At 44.9% G+C, this 27,721-nt stretch overlaps 1 protein-coding gene and 1 pseudogene across 2 annotated transcripts in view; one reads left to right on the forward strand and one right to left on the reverse strand.

Annotated features, from left to right (window-relative positions):
• Positions 1-1,162: 1,162 nt before the first annotated feature.
• CATSPER3 (cation channel sperm associated 3) overlaps positions 1,163-27,721 on the reverse strand; it is a gene marked incomplete at its 5' end in the record, with an annotated part of 34,942 nt that continues 8,383 nt past the window's right edge. The window contains 6 exons of the mRNA XM_082624003.1: positions 1,163-1,289; positions 2,130-2,287; positions 3,180-3,299; positions 3,667-3,807; positions 4,514-4,696; positions 15,088-15,327. Of these exons, the coding sequence (XP_082480129.1) occupies positions 1,184-1,289; positions 2,130-2,287; positions 3,180-3,299; positions 3,667-3,807; positions 4,514-4,696; positions 15,088-15,327 (948 nt within the window). The 3' untranslated portion in view covers positions 1,163-1,183. The remainder of the gene's footprint in view (positions 1,290-2,129; positions 2,288-3,179; positions 3,300-3,666; positions 3,808-4,513; positions 4,697-15,087; positions 15,328-27,721) is intronic.
• LOC309804414 (proteolipid protein 2-like) lies at positions 16,963-18,920 on the forward strand (annotated as a pseudogene). The gene is made up of 2 exons: positions 16,963-17,052; positions 18,415-18,920. The product of its transcript is annotated as a proteolipid protein 2-like (transcript).

The raw sequence follows: 27,721 nt of genomic DNA on the forward strand, positions 1-27,721 counted from the left end.
CCCGTCACAGAACCCCCAGCGCCCTGCATAGCTCAGTAACTAGTAGTTGGGTGAATGAAACTACGGGTAAAGGCTTCCACCAGCCCTTGTCCTCTGGCTTCAGGGGTGCCGTCATCCAGGCCTGGAGCCCACGGGCCCCCCATGGGACCCTTGTCCAGCCATTCTCAATTCTACGTGTTTTCTACTGACCTGACTCCCCAGGGTGGGCCTGGGCACCCAGCTACAGATGCTGGCTTCCCACCCCAGCTCAACCCAGAACTCACTTCTCCTCTAAGAATAGGGCACCGCCACGGTGACAGGCCTCGAGAACACTCCCCAGAAATGGGAGCAGAGGGGGCACTGCCGGGCCTCTGGTCTGGCCAGTCGGGAGCAGGGGGTGCCAGCCACCCGCCCCCACCTGGGCCTTCAGATGGCTCCATGATGGCTGGACCGGGGTGGTGCCAGGACCTTGCCAACTGTGGCAGTCATCTGGCCAGGGATGACACAGAAAATGCCACCTTTCGAGTAAAGAGTTCTAACTCACTTAAGGGGATGGAGCAGCCCAAAGCGCCCGATGCTGCCACTTGTCTGGCCCCTGCATGAGGTGCCCCCCCTGAGCTGCATGCCACACAACAGCATCCTTCCAGTCACGGCTGCACCCCTGGGGCACCACCATCACTGTGAGCCTGGGAGAAGCAGAGTAGAACTCCAAAGAGGGCCCTCCAGGGCTCTGGGTGCACAGAGAGAGCTGTAGCTCTGCCAGGCGTGGGCACACACACAAAGGTGAGCGCAGCAGAGCTTCCGGGATCAGTAGGGCCACACCAGCTCAAAGGGGCCACGCACTCTTATGGGGCGGCTGGAAGCCCTTCTCGGTCCGGGGTCCCCAGGTGGCTTTCCCAGGAACCCGGTGGGCCCTTGATGCTGGGGTCAAAGGAGGAGGGAGCCAGTGTGGACCCTAGGTGTGTCTTCTGGTCAGGGTGGGCCTTGAGCCTCCCTCTCCCCACTCCCTACTCCCAAGGTCTGGCTGTGTCATGTGAGGGAGGAATCAGAATTCACGGGCATCTACTCAGACCCAGTTCCCAAAGGCGGAGAAATGCCATGATCACAGCAACCGTGAAGAGGCCAACTCAGAAAACCTGTGTTTAGTTGGCGGGACAGGGTGTCACAGCCTGCGAGGCCCTCGGTGCCTGGGTGCCCACATCCACTACTTCTCCTCGACCTTCTCCAAGGACTGGGACTGCTTCTTCTGGGGCAAGTCTTCAAGCATCAGGCTCAGCACGTGCACGATCTCGTAGTACAGCTCCTGAAGCCTGGAAATGGAGGAGGAGAGGAGGCCTGAGCTCACGAGCGGGCTCCATGCCATGCTGGCCCTGCCCACGGCACTCTCGCACCCGCACGTTCGCCACTCCTGGTAGGTGTGGGGTCAGGGAAGAGCAAGGACTTCAGAGCCACGTAGGGCTGGGCTGGGAGCCTGGCTGTGCCACTCTACCTGGGGCCCCAGGAGTAAAGCCATTTCACCACATGTGTCAGGTGGGAGACAACAGACTCCTGGGCTCGGAGCGAGGTGAGCCCGTGGAGGTGCCCAGACGCTGCCTGGTCCATGCCTGGGCCAACACTGGGCATTCCTAGATCCCCTCCTTTTAGTTCCTCCTGTCTGCGAAGCCCTCAAGGCAGCTTTTGTTGAGAAACCAGGCTAATTGTGCACCTCCCCTTCCTGCAAGTAACGGCCAGAAGGACCCCAGCTAACTCACACTGAGCACAGCCCTGGGCCAGGCCAAGCTCAGAGCTTCACACACATTGCTTCCATAGTCAGCCCCTCCTGTGCCGGGTAGGAAAGGGACAAAGACTTTGCCAGAGTCACACAGCACCAAGCCAGGGGCTTCAGCTTCTGACTTGCCAGCCAGCGGCGTTCTCTCGGCCCTCTGAAAAGTGCTTGGTGAGGAGGGTCTTGGAGAGTCAGAGGAGCCAGTATTTAAAAACAGGTCAGGGTGGGCTGGGGACGCCAGTGGGCAGAGTCTCCCCCAGCCACAGGCCCGTCCACACAGCAGCCCAGCCCCTGTGCACTGCCAGGAAGGGCCTCGCCCCACCGCCCTGCACATCAGCCACTGCCCCCCTGGGCCTGGGGCCGGGTCAGCGGGGCTGAGACTGACTTGTAGATGGTAGCATCCTGGTTGTCCAGAGTGGACAAGTAGACATCAATGAAGGGTAGGCTAGTGCCAAAATCATCCAAGACCATGGGGTCAGTGTGCCGCAGGGTCTTCTTAAACTTCTCCACCAGCTCAGTGAAACTTTTGTGGTCAACATTCTTCTAGAGAGGGAAGCACAGAGAGCAAGGATGAGGAGGTAGTGACCGGGCTGCACAGAGACCTGGGGACCCTCCATGTGGGGCCCAGGCAGAGGCCTGACCCTGGCCCCAGGATGAGTCCTGAGTCCAATCACAGTTCACCCCAACCCCTTCTGGGCCTGGACCCCCCTGACTGAGGTCACCTGGTGAGCCACCATCCCTGACGTGAGGACAGGTGACATGGGAAGGAATCGGTGGGAGCCTGAGCGTGGCTCAGCATTTCACCCTGTTCTGGACAAACCTTGGGCACACCGAGACAGGCGGGCGTCTCCACCTCAGAGAGGAGGCTGAGGAGGGAGGCACCGGCCACTTGGCGGGGAAAGGGGCAGCATGCTGTTCACGACCCAGCCGAGCACCCCGGCAGCTCAGAGCACTTCGGCCGAAAAGAGAGGACTCTCCTCCAGCCCCTCACAGCTGTATCATGCTTGACAGAAAATCTCCAGCCCACTGTGCTCATTCTTGTTCCAGTTTAGAAAAACTGAGGTTAGTAACGCCTGTCAGGGCCTCTGTGGCCTCGCCCACTCAGCGGACGGGGACCAAGCCTGCCTGGCACCCAGTGAGCCCTCAAGAACAAGAGTGCTCCAGGCAAAGGGCCCAGCAATGGAGTTTTGCCCATGAAGAAGGGAAATATTATAATCACAACACTCAACACTTGAAGGGGTCCAGAGAAATACAAAAATGCAGAGAATAACATCTGACTCTGAAAAGTACGGGGGGGTGAGTAGCTGACTTACCAAATGCCACAGATGCCTAAGGCCACCCGCCCTCCACGCAGGCCCCAAGGCCCATCTTCCTGACCATTCCCTCAGCCCTGACTGTCCCTCTGCTTGTCCGCCGGCCCGTGGAGACCACCTACCTGTGTCTGCATCAGCTTGCTGACCTCCTCCTGCTGCCGCTTCAAAATCACATGCTTCTCTTCCATGAGTGTCATGCGTCTCTCTAGCATCAGCTCCCGCTCAAACTTTTTGACAGAGTCCTAGAGGGTGGGAGGATGGAGGTAAGATGTGGTCTCTCAGTGCGCACCACTCCCGTCTTCCTTCTTCCCTAGTCTCCCACTGCTGCTCAGGCCCCTCAGCAGGAGGATCCCCTCACAGGCCAGCCCCCATCTCAAGCTGCCAACTGTAGCTGCAGTGACTTTCCAAGCACCTATCCTGCAGGCCACCATCATGAGGGAGGGAAAATATGGGGTTCAGGGAAAAGAGTCAGGCTGGGGTAGAGAGGCACCCACCTGGTCATCCCCCCCCTCCACTTTGGGAGGGAGATAGTTCAGTGTCCTCCCTTGAGACTTGGCCCATCCACCTGCCACACTTACCACTCCCCCATCCTTACAAGCACCACCTCACCTCAGTGTGAATGATCATCACACCCACGAACATGCTAAGGAAGACGAAGGAGGCAAGCAAGATGAAGATGATGGTGAATGAACGGCTCAGAATAAAATTCTGGGCATCCAGCTGCTGCTGCAGGTCTGTCCAGCCATCAACCTGCTCAGGCAAAGCAGGGTATGCTGAGCGCCTAGGCCCAGAGCGGCAGGCCTCCTCTCACCCACCGTGGGGAGCCCCAGCCCCACCGAGGAGCAGGCCGGCTTCCTTCTACATCAGCCCTGCGACAGCCCCTAATCCTCTGACTCCAGGGCATACATGCTGGCCTGGAGCTGCATGGCACCACTGGGTGGGGGCACTTCTGATCAAGGTGCCCTAAGGGCTCTCCTCCAAAAGGCCTTCCATCCTTCCCCAAAAGGCAATGCCTCTTTGCCAGGCCCTCCTTTGGAAAGACCCCAATCTTTCCAGAGTCCAGCAGAATCTAGACTTTGAGACTTGGGCTTTGCAGGCTCCTTCTGGGTGGCTTTGTGACAGCCTGTTCCCCAAAAGGCTATGTGACATGGGTTTCCCTTCTAAATTAAACTTAATATGAGTGAATTGTCTTTTGAAAACTTTTTGAAAGTTTTACACCCCTGTGGGACAAATAAGAATGCTCTAGGGAGTCACAAGATTAGAGATAGTGATGAACTCCTGGCCAGGGCACTGGCCTATCCTTAGTCCCAGGAGGCCAGCCCCCAGCTTCCCCAGCCCAGCTAAGTGCCCGAACATGGGAAAGGCCCCAAGTGAGGCCCAGCATGTCCACACGCCCACACCAGCTGCCAGTCCCTTCTCAAGTCCCCTGCCCCACCACTGCTCCCAAACACGGTACCGTGGCCAAGCTGAAGAGGGTAAAGAAGGCCAGAGCCAGGTTCCCCCAGTTATTCAGGTCAGCCGTCTCTGCAACTCCAAATAGGCAGAAGCCCAGGACAGCGAAGATGTACATCAGGACGAAGAGCAGGACGAGCAGGGAGGCCACGGTGCAGGCTGTCTGCCCCACGGCGGTGAGGAGTGTCTGCAAGGCACAGGCACTGGGGCTAGGCCAGGCTGCCAGGTTGGGGTGGACTCAGAGGACAGGGGTCCAGCCTGTCCCAACACCAGCTGCCCCAGAATCCAGTGCCTTGCCTGGCACATGGCAGATGCTCCAGAAATGGTTGGATGAATGAATGAGTGAATGAATGGGAACTGTGCCCAGACTGAGGGCTGGACCAACCTAAGAGTGGTTCATCAGTGCCTGGCCTCCATGCTCAGTTGCCCATGCGTGGATCGCCCATGATGCCCCAGGTCTCGTGCAGTCTCCCCATCAGCACCACTAAGCACTCCACTTGAACCCCAGCCTGCCTTTGTGGTCATCCTAAGGTGTCCTGCTCCCTCTCCTCAGCTGGGCGCCAGCCCTGAATGCTCTTCCAGGCCGAGGAGGACTATGGGAACTACCCTGGGAGTGGGAATAAAGAAGGCTGAGAGGAATAGGACTCCTCAATTTTTCTGGGCCCCATTTCACAGGCAGGTCTCCATCCTGTGACCTCAGTCTTCCCCCGTGAGATGGGTGTTTGTCTTATCTCCCATGCCTCATCGTTCCTTCTCCATGCCCTGGAGTCTCGCATATACGTGTTCAGCTACCTTGATACTGTCACAGATACCATGTCAAGGTAGGAAGATGTTCCCATTTCAAGATGCAGGATCACAGGCTCAAAGAAGCAAAATGCCTTGGTCACAGTCACAGTCTGATGGAACGGCAGAGCGGGGACACATTCTCCAGCCCCTTGCCTTGTGCCACCACAGTCAACCACAAAAGCCCCTCTTTCTAAGCCAAGATACTATTTATTGACTTAGCAGTAGGAAAGGAGGTACTGCTGGAGCTGGGACACAGGACAGTGAAGTTTTGACAGTCTGGGGTAAAGTGAAAAACAGAGAGACAACCCGGGAGCACTGGGGCTGCCCTGTATGTGGACCACTTTGGCAGCTGCCTGCAGAGGTGAATGCACACCCGATGCACCCCTCCCTCCTTGGGGGAAGAAAAGTCAGTGTTTAGGGATTAATTCCAAAAGAACTGAGCTGTAAAAAATTGCCTCCAATACTGCAAGAGAGACAGAACTTCTTTCCCAAGATTGCTAAGACTGAAGAGGTAAGAACTCATGAAAAATGCTGCAATGGGACACAGTCTGCAGGTGACGTCTTCAGGGTGGGGAGGGGCAGGGCCACGTGGAAGAACCTGAGGTACCTTGGAAGGATGAGGGACAGGCCCCGGTTGGGTCTCCCACTTCCAGGCTAGTGCACAGGCCCAGTGCCACCCAAGGTCAAAGCCAAGCAGCTTCGAGAACAGCCGTGCAGAAAAAGTCATGCTCTCCGGAAGCCTGTGTGGGAATGACTCCTGACCGCTGGTCTTGGCCACGTTCTTCAAGCACTATCCAGACAGGCCCCGTTATTCTGCAGTCTAGAAGGTTCAGAAATCTAGTCCAGGGAAATGAGCCTCCAAGGTGGGAGAGCTGAGTCCAGGATGTTGGGCCACCAGAGAACTCCCAGCCCCATGGAATATTAATTGGTGAGAGCTCTCCCAGAGGTCTCCACCCCAACACTAAGACCTGACTCCACCCAAGGGCCAGCAAGCTCCAGTGCTGGACGCCTCATGCCAAACAACTGGCAAGACAGGAACACAACCCCACCCATTAGCACTCAGGCTGCCTAAGGTCATACTAAGCTCACAGACACCCCAAAACACACCACCAGATGCAGCACTGCCCATCAGAGGGGCAAGATACAGCCCCACCCACCAGAACACAAGCACCAGTTGCCCCCACCAGGAAGCCTACACAAGCCACTGGACCAACCTCACCCACTGGGGGCAGACAACAGAAGTAAGAGGAACTACGATCCTGCAGCCTGCATAAAGGAGACCCCGAACACAGTAAGTTAAGCAAAATGAGAAGACAGAGAAATATGCAGCAGACAAAGAGCAAGGTAAAAACCCATAAAACCAAACAAATGAAGAGGAGACAGGCAGTCTACCTGAAAAAGAACTCAGAGTAATGATAGTAAAGATGATCCAAAGTCTTGGAAATAGAATGGAGAAAACACAAGAAACATTTAACAAGGAGCTAGAAAAACTAAAGAGCAAACAAACAGTGATGAACAACATAGTAATTGAAATTAAAAATATTCTAGAAGGAATCAATAGCAGAATAACTGAGACAGAAGAACAGATAAGTGAGCTGGAAGATAAAATAGTGGAAATAACTGCCATGGAGCAGAATAAAGAAGAAAGAATTTTAAAAATTGAGGACAGTCTCAGAGACCTCTGGGACAACATTAAATGTACCAACATTCGAAGTATAGGGGTCCAAGAAGAAGAAGAGAAAAAGAAAGGGTCTAAGAAAATATTTGAAGGGATTACAGTCGAAAACTTCTGCAACATGGGAAAGGAAATAGTCAATCAAATCCAGGAAGCGCAGAGAGTCCCTTACAGGATAAACCCAAGGAGAAACATGCCTAGACACATATTAATCAAACTGTCAAAAATTAAATACAAAGAAAAAATATTAAAAGCAGCAAGGGAAAAGCAACAGATAATATACAAGGGAATCCCCATAAGGTTACCAGCTGATTTTTCAGCAGAAACTCTGCAGGACAGAAGGGAGTGGCAGGATATATTTAAAATGATGAAGGGGAGAAACCTACAACCAAGATTACTCTACCCAGCAAGGACTTCATTCAGATTCAACGGAGAAATTAAAACCTTTACAGACAAGCAAAAGCTAAGAGAATGCAGCACCACCAAACCAGCTCTACAACAAATGCTAAAGGAACTTCTCTAAGCAGGAAACACAAGAGAAGAAAAGGACCTACAAAAACAAACTCGAAACAGTTAAGAAAATGGTAATAGGAACATACATATCGATAATTACCTTAAATGTGAATGGATTAAATGCTCCAACCAAAAGACACAGACTGGCTGAATGGATACAAAAACAAGACTCGTTTATACGCTGTCTACAAAAGACCCACTTCAGACCAAAGGACACATATAGACTGAAATTGAGGGGATGGAAAAAGATATTCCATGCAAATGGAAATCAAAAGAAAGCTGGAGTAGCAATACTCATATCAGACAAAATAGACTTTAAAATAAACATTATTCCAAGAGACAAGGAAGGATGCTACATAATGATCGAGGGATCAATCCAAGAAGAAGATATAACAATTGTAAATCTTTATGCACCCAACATAGGAGCACCTCAATACATAAGGCAAATGCTAAGAGGCATAAAAGTGGAAATCAATACTAACACAATAATAGCAGGGGACTTTAATACCTCACTTATACCAATAGACAGATCATCTAAACAGAAAATAAATAAGGAAACACAAGCTTTAAATGATACATTAGATCAGATGGACTTAATTGATATTTATAGGACATTCCATCCAGAAACAGTAGAATACACTTTCTTCTCAAGTGCACATGGAACGTTCTCCAGGATAGATCACACCATGGGTCACAAATCAAGCCTTGGTAAATTTAAGAAAATTGAAATTGTATCAAGCATCTTTTCCAACCACAACGCTATGAGACTAGATATCAATTACAGGGAAAAAAACTGTAAAAAATACAAACACATGGAGGTTAAACAGCATGCTACTAAATAACCAAGAGATCAAACAGGAAATCAAACAGGAAATCAAAAACTACCTAGAAACAAATGACAATGAAAACATAACGACGCAAAATCAGACTCCCTGCTTTCAGACTATACTACAAAGCTACAGTAATCAAGGCAACAAGGCACAAAAACAGAAATATAGATCAATGGAACAGGATAGAAGGCCAAGAGATAAACTCACATACCTATGGTCAACTAAACTATGACAAGGAGGAAAGGATATACAATGGAGAAAAGACAGTCTCTTCAATAAGTGGTGCTGGGAAAACTGGACAGCTACATGTAAAAGAATGAAGTTAGAACACTCCCTAACACCATGCACAAAAATAAACTCAAAATGGATTAAAGACCTAAATGTAAGACTAGACGTTATAAAACTCTTAGAGGAAAACATAGGAAGAACACTCTTTGACATAAATCACAGCAAGATTTTTTTTGACCCACCTCTAGAGTAATGGAAATAAAAACAAAAGTAAACAAATGGGACCTAATGAAACTTAAAAGCTTTTGCACAGCAAAGGCAACTATAAACAAGATGAAAAGACAACCCTCAGAATGGGAGAAAATATTTGCAAATGAATCAACAGACAAAAGATTAATCTCCAAAATATATAAACAGCTCATGCAGCTCAATATTAAAAAAACAAACAACCCAATCAAAAAGTGGGCAGAAGACCTAAATAGACATCTCTCCAAAGAAGACATACAGATGGCCAAGAGGCACATGAAAAGCTGCTCAACATCACTAATTATTAGAGAAATGCAAATCAAAACTACAATGAGGTATCACCTCACACCAGTCAGAACAAACATCATCAGAAGATCTACAAACAACAAATCCTAGAGAGGGTGTGGAGAAAAGGGAGCGCTATTGCACTGTTGGTGGGAACATAAATTGGTACAGCCACTATGGAGAACAGTATGGAGGTTCCTTAAAAAAATAAAAATAGAACTACCATATGACCCAGCAATCCCACTACTGGGCATATACCCTGAGAAAACCATAATTCAAAAATTCACATGCACCCCAATGTTCACTGCAGCACTATTTACAATAGCCAGGTCATGGAAGCAACCTAAATGCCTATCGACAGATGAATGGATAAAGAAGGTGTGGTACGTATATACAATGGAATGTTACTCAGCCATAAAAGGGAACGAAACTGGGTCATTTGTAGAGATGTGGATGGACCTAGAGACTGTCATACAGAGTGAAGCAAGTCAGAAAGAGAAAAAAAATATTGTATATTAATGCATATATGTGGAATCTAGAAAAATGGTATAGATGAACCGGTTTGCAAGGCAGATAGAGACACAGATGTAGAGAACAAGTGTATGGACATCAAGGGGGGAAAATGGGGGGGCAGTGGTGTTGGGATGAATTGGGAGATTGGGATTGACATATATAATCGAATATGTAAAAAATAGATAACTAATAAGAACCTGCTATATAAAAAATAAATAAATAAAGTTAAAAAAAATTTTTAAACTAAAAATAGAACTACCATATAACCCAGCAATCCCACCACGGGGTATATACCCTGAGAAAACTGTAGTTCAAAAACAGTCATGTGCCACAATGTTCATTGCAGCTCTATTTACAATAATCAGGACATGGAAGCAACCTAAGTGTCCATCAACAGACGAATGGATAAAGAAGATGTGGCACATATATACAATGGAATATTACTCAGCCATAAAAAGAAACGAAATTGAGTTATTTGTAGTGAGGTGGATGGACCTAGAGTCTGCCATACAGAGTGAAGTAAGTCAGAAAGAGAAAAACAAATACCATATGCTAACACATATATATGGAATCTAAAAAAAAAAAAAGGTTCTGATGAACCTAGGGGCAGGACAGGAATAAAGACGCAGACGTAGAGAATGGACTTGAGGACATGGTGGGCGGGGAAGGGTAAGCTGGGACCAAGTGAGGGAGTGGCATGGACATATATACGCTACCAAATGTAAAATAGATAGCTAGTGGGAAGCAGCCACATAACACAGGGACATCAGCTCGGTGCTTTGTGACCACCTAGAGGGGTGGGATAGGGAGGGTGGGAGGGAGATATAAGAGGGAGGAGATATGGGGACATATGTATATGTATAGCTGATTCACTTTGTTATACAGCAGAAACTAACACACCACTGTAAAGCAATTATACTCCAATAAAGATGTTAAAAAATAAATAAAAATGAAAGATACATGTACCACAATGTTCATTGCAGCACTATTTACAATAGCCAGGACATAGAAGCAACCTAAATGTCCATTGACAGTGAATGGATAAAGAAGATGTGGCACATATATATAATGGAATATTACTCAGCCATAAAAAGGAATGAAATTGAGTTATTTGTATTGAGGTGGGTGGACCTAGAGTCTGTCATACACAGTGAAGTAAGTCAGAAAGAGAAAAACAAATACCGTAAGCTAACGCACATATATGGAACTAAAAAATGGTACTGATGAACCTAGTGGCTGGGCAGGAATAAAAACGCAGATGTAGAGAATGGACTTGAGGACAGAGCGGGGGAAAGGGAAGCTGGGATGAAGTGAGAAAGTAGCATTGACATATATACACTACCACATGTAAACTGGATGGTTAGTGGGAAGATGTTGCATAGCTCAGGGAGATAAGCTCAGTGCTTTGTGATGACCTAGAGGGGTGGGATAGGGAGGGTGGGAGGGAGGCTCAAGAAGGAGGGGATATGGGGGTATATGTATACATATACGTGATTCACTTTGTTGTGCAGCAGAAACTAACACAACAGTGTAAAGTAATTATACTCCATTAAAGATATAAAAATACATAAATAAATAAACAAATAAAGTTAGTATTAAGAAAAAAGAAAGCCCAGAGATAAACCCACGCACATATGGTCACCTTATCTTTGACAAAGGAGGCAAGAATATACAGTGAAGAAAAGACAGCCTCTTCAATAAGTGGTGCGGGAAAACTGGACAGCTACATGTAAAAGAATGAAATTAGAACACTTCCTAACACCATACACAAAAGTAAAGTCAAAATGAATTAAGGACCTAAATGTAAGGCCAGACACTATAAGACTCTTAGGGGAAAACATAGGCAGAACACTCTATTACATAAATCACAGCAAGATCCTTTGTGACCCACCTCCTAGAGTAATGGAAATAAAAACAAAAATAAACAAATGGGACCTAATGAAACTTAAAAGTTTTTGCACATCAAAGGAAACCATAAATAAGACAAAAAGACAACCCTCAGAATGGGAGAAAATATTTGGAAATGAAGCAACTGACAAAGGATTAATCTCCAAAATATACAAGCAGCTCATGCAGCTCAATATCAAAAAAACAAACAACCCAATGCAAAAATGGGTGGAAGACCTAAATAGACATTTCTCCAAAGAAGACATACAGGTGGCCAACAAACACATGAAAAGATGCTCAACATCACTAATCATTAGAGAAATGCAAATCAAAACTACAATGAGATATCACCTCACACCGGTCAGAATGGCATCATCAAAAAATCTAGGAACAATAAATGCTGGAGAGGGTGTGGAGAAAAGGGAACCCTCCTGCACTGTTGGTGGGAATGTAAATTGATGCAGCCACTATGGAGAACAGTATGGACGCTCCTTTAAAAACTAAAAATAGAATTACCATATGACCCAGCAATCCCACTACTGGGCATATACCCTGAGAAAACCATAAATCAAAAAGACACATGCACCCCAATGTTCATTGCAGCACTATTTACAATAGCCAGGACATAGAAGCAACCTAAATGTCCATCGACAGATGAGTGGATAAAGAAGATGTGGCACCTATATACAATAGAATATTACTCAGCCACAAAAAGGAATGAAATTGAGTTATTTGTAGTGAGGTGGATGGACCTAGAGACTGTCATACAGAGTGAAGTAACTCAAAAAGAGTAAAACAAATACCATATGCTAAAGCATATATTTGGAATCTAGAAAAATCATACTGATGAACCTAGTGGCAGGGCAGGAATAAAGATGCAGATGTATAGAACGGACTTGAGGACACAGTGGGGGAAAGGGAGGCTGGGATGTAGTGAGAGAGTGGCATGGACATATATACACTACCAAATGTATAATAGATAGCTAGTGGGAAGCAGCTGCATAGCACATGGAAATTAGCTCAGTGCTTTGTGACCACCTAGAGGGGTGGGATAGGGAGGGTGGGAGGGAGGCTCAAGAGGGAGGGGATATGGGGGTATATGTATTCATATAGCTGATTCGCTTTGTTGTACAGCAGAAACTAACACAACATTGTAAAGCAGTTATACTCTAATAAAGATGTATATAAAAAAGAAAGAAATCTAGTCCCATGCATGTTTACCCAGATCCCCATAGGCTGGTAGCTCCTTCCCTGAGGAAGGCTCCCTGAGGAGCTCCTTTCTGCTTCCTCCTCCCTACACAGCCCTGGACTCCTTTCCCTCAGCCCACCACCATCACCACCTTCCTCTCATGACTCCCGCAGGTCTCTGGCACCTTCATTCCACGGTGATCTCTCTCCTGGCCTTCCCTGTAAACCCTCTCTTGCCTGAGGACATCGCTCCCCAGCAGCCCTCTAGAGGGAGGCTGCTCATCCCCCACTCAACTGATTCAGGAGGCCACCCCCTACTTTATCCTAGGAGCCCCAGCCGCCATGGGCAAAGCCCCTGCCTCTGGGCAGGGCCAACCTTCCAACCTTCCCACGCCCTGTTGCATCTCGGAATGGCTCCACCCCACCCTGCTGTCATCCTGGGGGCCTTCAGCATCGCTGTGGACACCCACCAACCCCCAGGCCTCTTCGTCCCTTGACTTCCTCATCTCCAGCGACCCTTGAATCACTTAAGGCCCCTGCTCCCTTGGTGCCCCATACCTGAAAAAATGGCTACAGCCCCCACTGTCTGATTACTCCCTCACTCCGAGGTGCCCACCACCTGGCACTCACCTCCCAGAGAGCTCCAGTCTTCTTTCCTGTCCACCTGCCTTACTTTCATCCCTCCCTGACATAGACTCCATAGCCCAGCACCTCAGACACTCCCTTCCCCACTTCTAGGACACATTATAGGGTCTGCCTCTAGCCCACAAACAAAGGGAGTCACTCTCAAGTGTAAAAGGAGTGGTGCCATGATTCGAGGTGCACTTTAGAGATTCCTCCAGCTGCTGAGGCATTTCTGCTCCAGGGCTCTCAGTAGTGTGGGAAGCCATTGCAGGAACCCATGGAAAGGTGAATGGTGATGGAGAAAAAATGATGGCTGTTGGAGTGAAAAGATGTGAACAAGCCAAGAACCATCTAGGAGGCCAGGCTATAGGACTTTGAGAGAGAGACCTCAAAGCCGACACTCAAATTTATGACTTGGCAGTTGACTTGACAGGAGGCACCCATCACCAACAGACAAAATACAGGAGGAGGAGCCAGGTCTTGGGATTGGAGGGTGGGGGTAGGAGGAGAGTGAAGACTTCCAGTTTAGACACGTTGAGTTTGAGGACTATGTGAGCTATCCAGGAAGCAGTTAGGTCTGAAGTTCAAAGAAAGTGGCGTGGGCAGGTGAAGACCCCTGACAAGTGCAAAAGGTCACCCAAAGAGAATATAGAGTGAGAAGAGTAGAGAACTCAGGACACGGTCCTGAGAAAACCACACTCATGGGCAAGGCAAAGAAAACGCGCACCTGAGAAGTTATGCCTAAGAGGCTGGAGGGAAACCAGGAGAAAGCGGTGACAGGAGGCTGCTGGCAACCTCAGAGGGGCTAGTTACTGGGGAGAGGAGGGAGGAAGCCCGGACACAAATGACAGGTAAGGAAGAGGGACTGGGAGAACAGACACCCCTTCCAGGAGCCTTGCCGTGAAGAGGAGCAGGAGGATGGGACCATGCTCCCATCCTGGGAGGGGACACACACGGGTATGTGACCACGTGAGAGCAAGACCTGAATGCATGGGGTCTGCAGGAGGGGGAGCTCTTTAACATGCGTCTATTCTCCACTCAGGCCTGGGGCTCCCTTGGGCTCCCTGAGTGTCGGACCTAAGCCCTAGACAGACTGGCCAACCAGACTGGCCGAGGGGCAACCTCTCAGCAGAACAGGCTGACACACCCTAACTTGTCGAATAGGTCCAAACCAGCCCCTCCCTGGAGAAGCATGGGTACTGACCAGAGCCAGGGCAAACATACCATGTCCAGGATGAATACCTGAGGGCATGTTTGGGGCACCTCTGAGGTTTGTTCTGAAACCTCTGAGTCAAGTAAAGACTGGCCACCCTCTGCCCTCTCAGCAGGAGCAGCACTTCCAGAGCTGCCTGAACAAGTCATGAGACCATACCCATCAAGAGAAGCAGCAGATTTTTCAATCGTTCGGGGAAAGCAGTGAGTGGCCGAAGCCACCAAAAAGCTGGAGACTCCTGGGCACGTAGTCCAAAGGGTCTGGACCATAAGAAAATCAGTTACTTTGCAACATGGGAGAGAGGAAAAGATCAGATGGTCTTGAGTCAGACACACCTTTCGAAGTTCAGCTCCAGCATCTAACTACTGAGTGACCTTGGGCCTCAATTTCTTCATCTGTAAAATGGAGCTAATACCTTTCCTAGAATCGTTTTAAGATTAAATGAGATGACACAGGTAAACATTAACCTGTCACACAAGAGGACTCAGTCACTGCATGAGAGTAGCAGAATTATCATTTCATCAGGGGCCGATGGGCAGACGGGCCCTATCACCTGCACTCCCAGAACCACGGCATCCCATGTCACTCACCCGAATGTTGCGGCTATAGGCGATAAGCTTGAGAATGCGCAGGGACTGTACGCCATCAGCGATGTTGAGGTAGGGGTAGTGCTTGCCCTTGATCTTGCGGAGACTGTAGGGGATGAAGATGATGATGATAATGAACACATCTAGCAGGTTGTAGCCATCCTTCCAGTAGTTGATGGGGCCCACATAGAGCTTCATGCAGAACTCGGAGCTATAGATGGACACAAAGATGAGCTCTGAGACCTACAGGGGTGGTAAGAGTAGGAGGGTCAGACCAAGCTGCAGACCTTCCCCCTGCCTGGGCCACCCAATCGGGTGTGTGTGTTGGCAGGGCGAGGGTGGGAGCGGGTGCTCCTGAGTTAGCCACAAGACAGAGAAACCCAGGCAGAGTCCCTGGCATACGGTGGACACAATGTGCCTGATTCCATTCTCTTTCTGTGTCTTGCCTACCCTGTGGCCCCGAGCTTAGGGCTGGGTTTGACCCAGATAGCTTGGGAATGACTGACTGACCGATGGACAGAATGACTATTGAGGCCCGGTGGGAGGTGCACGTCAGGCAACCCGGATTTCCAAAGAGAAGGTCCCGGGAGCCTTCTGGCCAACCTGAATACCCAGACTTTTGGGAAAGGAGATGAACTACTCACACTTCTACTTTATTTACTCCATTATCACACATACTTAAAATCAGTTAATCTGCTTCCGAAGAACATTCTGCTTTTTTTTCCACTTTTATACTTTATGAAACAATCTTATTCAACTTATTCTCATTCATCTACAACTCCAGTGGCTTTGATTTTACCAAAAGGTACTTTTTGAGTCATCTAAGTTTTTCCTTATCATCAATGAATTCATTCATTGAGGAAACTTTGATTAAGCATCTACCACATGCCAAGCAAGCACTGTTTCAGGCACAGGGAAATGAAACAATGAGACAGTCTCGTTTTTTTGTTTTTTTTTTTAAGAAGTTAATTTTTTTTAATTGGGAAACCAAGGTAACAAACCTAAACTTATTGAAAATGAAATCAGTAACTAAGACTCTGCAGGCCCCAACCCCAACCAGCACCAAGGCCTCTGTTTGGCCTAACCCCAGTTTCTCTAGTCCCCAAAAGAACAACCATGTGAAGAACCCGGGGTCAACCTCAGGGCACACACTGCAACTCCCTCTATCCCACCCTCAACGGACACCCCCCCCACCCCAGATCAGCAGGCTGGGTCTAGGCCCAAGGAGGGAATAGTGAGGTTTCCTGGGTGGCAGGGAATCACGCCCCAACCTGGTCAAAATCCCAAGTTAGGAAAGGAAGACAGAAGGGAGACTGGCTTGCCCACCCACTCCCCTCCCCCCAGTCCCCCCAGACAACAGGCTCACACCCCTGATCAGTAACACTGTGATTCTGAGGTGTCAGTAGGGCTCCCAGTGGCTTCACCAGATTACTGCAAAGGGCCCAGGGGAGGGGGCAGGCATTTACCCTGCCACCTGTTCAGTATTAGCCAGTCAAGCTGCTGCCCTCAGCTTGTGCTGTGACCCCTCTCCCCTGTAGACACCCACAGCTAGGGACCAGGCCTCCGGCCAGAGAGAAATGAGTCCAGGAGGCCCTTGCTTCCCCAGCCAGGGAGGAAGGATGGCCTGGGAAGCCTGGGATGGCTACACCAGCTTCTTGGCTTCCAAGAAGCTCTTGGGGTGTAGCATCTGCCCAACGCCGATGGCTACGAGAATGAGGGTCTGCAGGATAGATCACCACAGCACGCCCAGGAAGCTAACAGTCTAGTAGGGGAGACGGAAATGAATGTTTAGACAAATACATACATAACATCAGACAGGAAGGAAAGTGAAACAGCCAAAGGGGAGAGAGGGGCTGGCCAGAGTGGGGAGGGGCAGGGATGGCAGCTACTTTAGAAAAGGTGCTGAGTGGAGGCCTTGCTAAAGCCAGGGATGGAGCCATAATAGAACTGGGAGACTACTCCCCAATGGTGAGTACAAGGGCCCTAAGGAGAGAAAGGAACAGCAAAGCCAGCGTGGCAGAACAGAAAGGGGTGAGCAGAGCAGGAGATGCAGTTGGAGGGGCGGGCCATGTAGGGAGGGCCTTGTAGGCCTGGTGAGGGCTGTGAACTTTAACCTCAGCCTTGGAGGAGTTTGAGCAAGGGAGTGATGTGAACTGATTTACATTTTTAAGAGATCTCCATGGAAAAGAGACCGTGGGGGAACTGGCAGGAATAGCAACTGGGAGGCAAGTTAGGGAGGAGGTGCTAGATAGTAGAAGAATCATCATCCAGGCAAGAGACGAGGTTAGATTGTACTGGAGTGGGGGACAGTGTGGAGCTGAAGAGAAGAGGACAGATTCCGGAAGTATTTTGTGGGCAGTGATGGCAGGACTTGCTGACGGACTCAGGGATGCACAGGGTAGAGAGAAGGCAAGGAAGACTCTAGTGCTTCACACAGAGCAACTGGGTAAACGCCTACCTTTAAATGAGATGAGTTTGGGGTGGGGTGAAGGGGAGCTAGAGAGAGTTTCTATTTCCATTTCTAGAGGGAAATAGAAAAGGTTTTGAGATACACCACCTTTTAAATATGTCAGATGCTGTCACTGGAAATTGTAACTCGAGACACAACTGTCCATTTGGAAAACATTAGGGCAGCTGGTGGTGTTACTTGTCCTGCATACTTATATTTGTGGTCTCCACATGGCAACCATCTACATACACTTTTATGTTTGTTAACTACAATGAAACATTTAATATACACAAAGAGGTGTAAAGAATAATATAATGAACAACCATATACTACCACCCAGCTTAAGAAATAAAATATTACCATTACAGGCAGAGCCTCACATTGATCAGATCCCCTTCCCTTCCCACAAAGGTAATCCTATTTTAAATCTGGAGTATGTCTTGCTCGTGTATTCTATACTTTTACCACATATGTATCCCTAAAAGTACATAGTGTGGTTTTGCATTTTTTATACACTACATAAATTGCATATATATTACAGTATTCTTTGGGCGATTTTTTTTTCATTTAAAATTATAAGATTCATCCATGTTGATATATGTAAACCTAGTTTAGTGTTTCACCACTATTTAGCAATTCCACTTATGAAAATACTATAATTTATTTATCCAGTTACCCACTGAGTGATATTTAGCTTCTTTGTAATTTTTTACTACTGCAAAGAGTATAAAAGTACAAAAAGTTGGAGTCAGGTTGAAGGGCCATTTAAAAAGCAGACTTAAGGTCCTTTGCCCCTGGGCCCTCTCCCCAGCCAGATCGTGGGCAAGATGGCTGGGTGTGCAGCATCCTCGAACCCATGAGCAGATCCTCCGTGCCCCTAGGGACCCCAGCCCCTGCCACAGCAGATTCTGAGCACCCCTTGGGCTCCCAGCTGCTGGGCCGCCAGCACCAACTTCTGGAGCACCCAAACGGGAATTCTCCTGTTTGCTAAGATTCTATTGTGCCTGGTGATTCTGATCTGCCTTGATTGCTGATTGAGATGATCTTTGCTGCTATATTCTTTATCATCTATGTGTGTTACCTGCACACTGAGATGCAGGCTATCAACTGGCCTTGGAGTGATTTCTTCCAAACCCACATAGTGGTCATCCTCTACCTGATCACCTCAACCGTTGTCCTTGTTGAGAGAAGAAACCACTCCAAAATCATCACAAGAGTACTGGGTCTAATCGCTGGGTGCCTACATGGCCATGATGCCCACGTCACCTTCCCCTTGCGGCAGCAGACACAACTGCCCCACTAACCCTGCAGATTGCCAGCTGTAGTTGAACTCCCTTCATTTCTCTCTGAAACCTGCAAATAACACCTCCATCGAAATAACCCCCTGCCCTTAACACTCCCAACCAACTAGGAGCTCCGTGCTTTACTGTACACATGTGTCGTTTTTCTCTGTTACACACCTAGGAGTGGAATTACCTGATTGTAGAATATGAGCATCTTCAGCTTCACTGGATATTGCCAAACTGTTTTCTGAAGCTATTGTACTAACTTACTTTAATATCAATGATGCTCCTTCTTTTTTAAATTTCTATTGGAGTATAGTTGTTTCACAATGTTATGTTAGTTTCTGCTGTACAGCAAAGTGAATCAGTTATACGTATACATATATCCCCTCTTTTTTAGATTTCCTTCCCATTTAGGTCACCACAGAACACTTAGTAGAGTTCCCTGTGCTGTACAGTAGATTCTCATTAGTTATCTATTTTATACATAGTAGTATATATATATGTCTATCCCGATCTCCCAGTTCATCCAACCCACCCCCCGCCTTGGTATCCATAAGTTTGTTCTCTACATCTGTGTCTCTATTTCTGCTTTGCAAATAAGTTCATTTGTACCATTTTTCTAGATTCCATATGTAAGCGATATTATACAATATTTGTTTTTCTCTTTCTGACTTACTTCTGAACAATGCTTTTTTTGTTTTTTTAACATTCTTACCAAAACTTCCTACTGTTGGACTTCTTAATTTTTGTCAATCTGATGAATATGAAATGGTATCTTATTTTTCATTTTGTCATTTCTCTAATTATTAATGAAGTTGGGTATCATTTTATATGTTTAAATTGTAAATTGCCTGTTCCTAATCTGTTGCCAAGTTTTCTGCTAGACTGTTTTGTCTTTTTTTGATTTGGAAGACAATATATCATATACTTTGATTCCTAATCCTTTACCTGTTATATGTGTTTCAAATAGCATCTCCTACAGTGACTTATCTTTTCACCTCTTTAATGATCTTTTGATGAATAGAAATTTAAAGTTTTAATGGAATCAAATTAACCAAACTTTTTCTCCATGGCTTATGTATTTCATACCTTAAGATACCTTTCCCTTCTGAGATCATATAAATCTATATTTTCTTCTAAAAATTTTTAAGTTTCACTTTTCAAGTTAGGTCTTTAGCTGTGTATGCTGGAAGGTAGAGATCCAATTGTGTTTTTTCTCTCCACATGTACTGTTTAATGAAGAATTTATCTTCCACCACTCATTTGCAGTGCCATCTGACAGGGGCCACGTTTTCATACAAGCCAGGTCTGTTTCTGAGCACTATATCCTGTTCCATTGATCTGTCTATCCACGCATCATCACCCTGCTTTAATTACTGGCATTATAGGAAGTCTTATTACCTGGTAAGTCAAGACTTCTCCCCTTTTCACTTTCAAAACCATCTTGGTTTTTTATATTTCATTCTTTTATCTAAATTTTAGCATCAGCTTTTGGCAACCCATAAAAAAAATCTGCCAGACTTCTTATTGGAATTTCATTGATATAATAGCTTAATTAGGGAAACTTGCACCTTGAAGAAACTAAGTCTTTCTATGCATGATCTGATATACCCTTCCATTTCTTTGTCTTCTTTAATGACCTTTATAGATTTTTTTCCTCCTTAGAAATCACACAAGGGCTTCCCTGGTGGCGTAGCGGTTGACAGTCCACCTGCCGATGCAGGGGACGCGGGTTCGTGCCCCGGTCCGGGAAGATCCCACATGCCGCAGAGCGGCTGGGCCTGTGAGCCATGGCCGCTGAGCCTGCGTGTCCGGAGCCTGTGCTCTGCAATGGGAGAGGCCACAACAGTGAGAGGCCCGTGTACCGCAAAAAAAAAAAAAAAAAAAAAAAAGTTAGGTCGTAGAAAATAATTATAAAATAACTTTCTTGATGAGACAATCATGATAAGTTGTCAGTCAAGCCCTGAATCATGTTAGGGATTAAAAAGAGAAATTGCATTTACCACTATATATATATATATTTTTTTTTGCGGTACGCGGGCCTCTCACTGTTGTGGCCTCTCCCGTTGCGGAGCACAGGCTCCGGACGCGCAGGCTCAGCGGTCATGGCTCACGGGCCCAGCAGCTCCGTGGCATGTGGGATCTTCCCAGACCGGGGCACGAACTCGCGTCCCCTGCATCGGCAGGCGGACTCTCAACCACTGCGCCACCAGGGAAGCCCTACGATCTAACTTTTGGCTTTGTTGATCCCTTTGTGTTGAATCTTTGTTTTCCATTTCATTAATTTTTTCTCTTACCTATTTCCTTTTTTCTACTTTCCTTTACTTTTCTTTCCTTTTTCTCCCTTTGGATTTTATTCTGCTCTTTTCCAACAGGTCAGCTCAATAATTTTTAAAATTGAGATATAATTCATGTACCATAAAATTCATCATTTTAAAGTGTAGAATTCAGTAGGGAGGGGGTTCATTTTGAGTATTTATTATCTTTTGGTTTTGATTGTGGTAAAATATACATACCATGAAATTGATCATTTTAAAGCATTTTTAGGTGTATAATTAATTCAGTAGTATTAAGTACATTCACATTATTACACAATTATCCCCACTATCCACTCCAAGAATGATTTCACTATCCTAAACAAAAACTCTGTATCTAATAAACAATAATTCCCATTCTCCTCTCTAGCCATCTCATAGTAAACTCTATTCTACTTTCTGTATGAATTTGACTATTCTAGGTACTTCATATAAGTGCAACCATATAATTTTTGCCCTTTGTGTGTCTGGTTTATATATCACTCAGCATGGTGCTTTCAAGCTTCACCCCCATTGTAGCATGTATCACAATTTCATTCCTTTTTAGGGCTGAATAATATTCCATTTTATGAATATACCAAATCTTCTTTATCCATTCACTGGTTGATGGATACGTGGGTTGCTCCCACCTTTTGGCTATTGAGAATAATGCTGCTATGAACATTGGTGTGCAACTATCTGTATGAGTCCCTGTTTTCGATTTTGGGGGGTATACACCTGGAAGTGGAATTGCTGGATCATATGGTAATTCTATGATTAACTTTTTGAGGAAATACCAAAATATTTTCTATAGTGGCTGCATGATTTCACATTCCAATCAGCAATGCACAAGGGTTCTAATTTCTCCACATCCTCATCAACACCTGTTATTTTCCTTTTTTTTTTTCTTTTTTTTTTTTGCAGTACGTGGGCATCTCACTGTTGTGGCCTCTCCTGTTGCAGAGCACAGGCTCCGGATGCGCAGGCTCAGCGGCCATGGCTCATGGGCCCAGCCGCTCCGCAACATGTGGGATCTTCCCGGACCGGGGCACGAACCTGCATCCCCTGCATCGGCAGGCGGACTCTCGACCACTGCGCCACCAGGGAAGCCCTATTTTCCATTTTATAGGGGGAGGGGTTTTGTTTGTTTTTATACTAGCTGTCCTAATGGGTGTGAAGTTGTATCTCATTGTGGTTTTGATTTGCATTTTGCATTTTGATGACTAGTGATGTTGAACATCTTTTCATGCGCTTACTGGTCATTTGTATATCTGCTTTGGAGAAATGTCTATTCAAGTCCTTTGCCTGTTTTTTTTTTTAAATTAATTAATTTATTTATTTATTTTTGGCTGCGTTGGGTCTTCGTTTCTGTGCGAGGGCTTTCTCTACTTGCGGCAAGTGGGGGCCACTCATCATCGCGGTGCGCAGGCCTCTCACTATCGCGGCCTCTCTTGTTCCGGAGCACAGGCTCCAGATGTGCAGGCTCAGTAGTTGTGGCTCACAGGCTCCAGACGCGCAGGCTCAGTAGTTGTGGCACACGGGCTTAGTTGCTCTGCAGCATGTGGGATCTTCCCAGACCAGGGCCTGAACCCATGTCCCCTGCATTGGCAGGCGGATTCTCAACCACTGCGCCACCAGGGAAGCCCTTTGCCTGTTTTGGAATTGGGTTTTTCTTGTTGTTGCTGTTGAGTTGTGGAAATTCTTTATATGTTCTAGATATTAATCCCTTACCAGATATATAATTTGCAAATATTTTCTCCTATTCTGTGGGTCATATGTTCACTCTCTTGATTGTATCCTTAGATTCACAAATGTTTTTAATTTTGATGAAGTCCAATTTATCTATTTTTTCTTTTGTTTCCTGTGCTTTTAATGTCATATCTAAGAATCCATTGCCAAATCCAAGGTCATAAAGATTTACCCCTATGTTTTCTTCTAAGAGTTTCTTCTAGCTTATATATTTTGGATTTTGATCCATTTTCAGTTAATTTTTGTGTGGGTGTGGCTGCGTTGGGTCTTCGTTGCTGCACGTGGGCTTTCTCTAGTTGTGGCAAACAGGGGCTACTCTTCATTGCAGTGTGAGGGCTTCTCATTGCAGTGGCTTCTCTTGTTGTGGAGCACGGGCTCCAGGCCCGTAGGCTTCAGTAGATGTGGCAGGTGGGCTCAGTAGTTGTGGCTTGTGGGCTCTAGAGAGCAGGCTCTGTAGTTGTGGTGCACGGGCTTACTTGCTCCACGGCATGTGGGATCTTCCTGGACCAGGGATTGAACATGTGTGCCCTGCATTGGCAGGCAGATTCTTAACCACTGCACCACCAGGGAAGTCCCAAGTTAATTTTTATATATGGTGTGAGGCAGGGGTCTAACTTTACCCTTTTGCATGTGGATATCAAGTTGTCCTACCACCATTTGATGAAAAGATTATTTTTCTCCCCCTGAAAAGTCTTGGCACCCTTGTCAAAAGTCAATTGGCCATAGATATTTGGATTTATTTCTAGAATCTCAATTCTATTCCATAGGTCTATGTCTGTCCTTATGTGAGTACCACACTCTTTTCATTATTGTATCTTTGTAGTAAGTTTTGAAGTCAGAAAGTGCAAGTCCTCCAACTTTGTTCTTCATTTTCAATGTTGTCTTGGCTATTCACATTCATATGAATTTAAGGATGTGCTTTTCAATTTCTTTTTTGTAAAGGCTGTTGAAATTTTGATAGGGATTTAATTGAATTTGTAGATCACTTTGGATAGTCCTCTTAACAAGTTTTGTAATCCATGAATATAGGATGTCTTTCCATTTATTTAGGTCTTATTTAATTTCTTTCAGCAAAGTTGTATAATTTTCAGTATACACATCTCTCATCTCCTTGGCTAAATTTATTTTTAGGTATTTTATTATTTTGAATGCTATTATAAATGGAATTTTCTTAATTTCCTTTTCAGATTGTTCATATTAGTGTATAGAAATACAACTAATTTTTGTTGTTAATCTTGTATCCTGCAACTGTGCTGAATTCATTTAATAGCTCTAATAGTTGAGTTTGTATATGTGTGTATTCTTTAGGATTTTCTATATATAAGATCAAGTCATCTACAAATAAAGATAATTTCGGTTCTTCCTTTCCAATTTGGATAAATTTTAGCTCTTTTTGTTGCCTAAATGCTCTGGCTAGAACTTCCAGTACAATGTTGAATAATGGTGAAAGCAGGCATCTGTCTTATTCTTTACCTTAGGGGAAAGATTTTCAGTCTTTCACCACTGGGTATGATGTTAGTTGTGGATTTCTTCATAATTACCCATTATCAAGTCAAGAAATTTTCCTTCTATTTCTAGTTAAAATTGTTTGGTTGGTTGGTTTTTTAATAATGAAAAGGTGTTGGATTTTGCCAAATGCTTTTTCAGCATCTACTGAGATAATTATATCAATTGTTTCCTTCATTCTATTGATGTATTACATTCGTTGATTTTTTCTATGTTGAACCACCCTTGCATTCCTGGGATAAATTCCACTTGGTCATGGTGTATAATCTTTTTAAGCATGCTGCTGGGTTCAGACATAAGTATCTCAAGTATTATTGCACCTATATTCATAAGGGACGTTGGTCTCTAGTTTTCTTGTGATGTCTTTGGCTTTGGTCTCAGGGTAATGCTGGCCTCACGGAATGAATTCAGAAATATTCCCTCCTTTTCTATTTTTGGAAGAGTTTGAGAAGGATTGGCATTCAATCTTTTTTAAATGCAGGGTAAAATTAACTAGTGAAGACATCTGGTCCTGTCCATTGTTTTGTTGGGAGGTTTTTTGATTAGTGATTCTATCTCTTTATTTATAGGTCTGTTTCAGTATGTCTGTTTTCAATTTCTTCTTGAGTCAGTTTGGTAGTTGGTATTTTTCCAGGATTTTGTCCATTTCATCTAGGTTATCTAATTTGTTGGTGTACAAAGTGTTCATAGTATTCTGTTATAAAACTTTTCTTTTCTATAAGGTCATTTGTAATGTCCCAACTTTCATTTCTGTTATTAGTAATTTAAGTTTTCTTTTTCTTAGTCAATCTAGCTAAAGGCTTGTGAATTTTGTTGATCTTTTCAAAGAACTGAGTTTTTATTTTATTGACTTTTCTCTATTATTTCTCTATTTTGTTTCTCACTCTAATCTTTTTCATTTCCTTTCTTCTGCTAGTTTTGGGTATAGTTTGTTCCTCTTTTTCTAGTTCCTTAAGGTGTAAAATTAGGTTATTAATTTGAGATCTTTCTTCTTTTCTAATGCAGGCACTTACAGGTATAAATATCACTCTGAGCACTGCTTCTGTTGCAACCTATAAGTTTCATTATGTTGTATTTTCATGTTCATTTGTTTTAAAGTATTTTCTAAATTCCTTTGTGATTTCTTCTTTGACCTATTGGTTATTTAAGAATATGTTGTTTGATTTCCATATATTTGGAAAATTTCCAGTTTTCCTGCTATTGCTGATTTTTAGTTTTACTCCATAGTTGTCAGAAAAAATACTCTGTATGATTTCAATATTTTTAAATTTACTGAGACTTGTTTTGTTGCCTAACATATGGTCTATCCTGTAGAATGCTCCATAGGTACTTGAGAAAAACTATTATATCTTATTGATGAACTGACCCTATTGTCAATACATAATGTCCTTCTTTGTCTCTTGTAACATTTTACTTTAATGTCTATTTTTTTTTTTTTTTTTTCTTTTTGCGGTATGCAGGCCTCTCACTGTTGTGGCCTCTCCCGTTGCGGAGCACAGGCTCCGGACGCGCAGGCCCAGCGGCCATGGCTCACGGGCCCAGCCGCCCCGCGGCATATGGGATCCTCCCAGACCGGGGCACGAACCCGTATCCCCTGCATCGGCAGGCGGACTCTCAACCACTGCGCCACCAGGGAGGCCCTTTAATGTCTATTTTGTCTGATATGAGTAAACCCAACCCAGCTCTCTTTTGGCTTCTATTTGCATGGAGTACCTTCTTGCATTTTTTACTTTCAACCTATTTGTATCTGGATCCCAAGTGAATCTCTTGTAGACAGCATATATTTGGATTTTTTAAAGAATCAATTCTGTCTTAATTGGACAGTTTAATTCATTTACATTTAAAGTAATTACTGATAAGGAAGAGACTACTTCTGCCATTTTGCTATTTGTTTAATATATGTCACATCTTTTTTGTTCCTCAGTTCCTCCATTACTGCTTTCTTTGGTGTTTTGGGGGTTTTTTTGGTAGTGTACCATTTTGATTCTTTTCTCATTTCTTTTTCTGCATTTTTAAGTCATTTTCTTGACGGTTATTCTTGAGATTACAATCAACCTCTTAAATGTACAACAATCCATTTTTAACTAATACAACCTTAGCTTCAATAGTATATTAACAATTCTGTTCCTACACAGCTCCATCCCCTTCTTCATGTTTCTGTTGTCACAAAATACATCTGAATACACTGAGTGCCCATTAACTATATAATTATTGTTTTATGCATTCATATTTTAAACCATACAAAGAAAGGAGTTACGAACCTAAAATACAATACTGGCTTTTATATTCACCTACGTAGTTACATTTATCAGTGTTCTTTATTTTGTCATAGGGCTTAAGTTACTATCTAGTTTCATTTCCACGTAAAGGACTATCTTTAGCATTTCTTGTAGCACAGTTCTACCAGAAGCAAACTCCCTCAGCGTTTGTTTATCTGGAAATATCTTAATTTCTTCATCATTTTTTGAAGGATAGTTTTGCTAGATATAGAATTCTTGGTTGACAATATTTTTCTTTCAGTACTTTAAACATGTCATTTCACTGCCACTGTCCTCATTGTTTCTGAGAAGTCAGCTGTTAATCTTATGGAGGATTCCTTGTATGTAACAAGTTGCTTCTCTCTTGCTGCTTTCAGGATTCTGTCTTTGACTTTTGACAGCTTGATTATAATGTGTCTCAGTGTGGATCTCTTTGTTTCTCCTTCTTGGAATTCACCGAGCTTCTTGGATGTATATATTCTTTATCAAATTTGCAAGGTTTTGGGCCATTATTTCATCAAATATCCATTCTTCCTCTTTCTCTCTCTCCTCTCCTTCTGGAATGCATGTGTATGTTGATATGCTTGATGGCGCCCCTCAAGTTTCTTAGACTCTGTTCATTTTCATCATTCTTTTTTCTTTCTGCTCCTCAGGCTGAATAAGTCCAAGTGATTTGTCTTCAAGTTCACTGATTATTTCACTGATTATTTCTTCTGGCTGCTCAAATCTGCTCTTGAACCCTCTAGTGAATTTTTAAATTATTATATTTTCAGCTCCAGAATTTGTTTCATTCCTTTTTATAATTTCTATTTACTGACATATTCTATTTCCTGAAACACTGTTCTCCTGGTTACCTTTAGCTCTTTGCCTGTGGTTTCCTTTAGGTCTCTGAGCATATCTTACATAGTTGACTTTAAGTTTCTGTCTAGTAATTCCAATGTCTGTGGTTCCTCAGGGACAGTTTCTGTTCATTTCTCCTGTGTAAAAGCCATCCTTTCTTGTTGCTTTGCATGCTTCATAATATTTTTTTGAGAACTGGACATTTTAAATTGTACTATGTGGTAACTCTGGAAATCAAATTCTTCGCTCTCCTCA

This window comes from Mesoplodon mirus (genome assembly GCF_964341445.2).
Source record: "Mesoplodon mirus genome assembly, chromosome: 5".
In the NCBI taxonomy this organism is placed as follows: Eukaryota; Metazoa; Chordata; class Mammalia; order Artiodactyla; family Ziphiidae; genus Mesoplodon; species Mesoplodon mirus.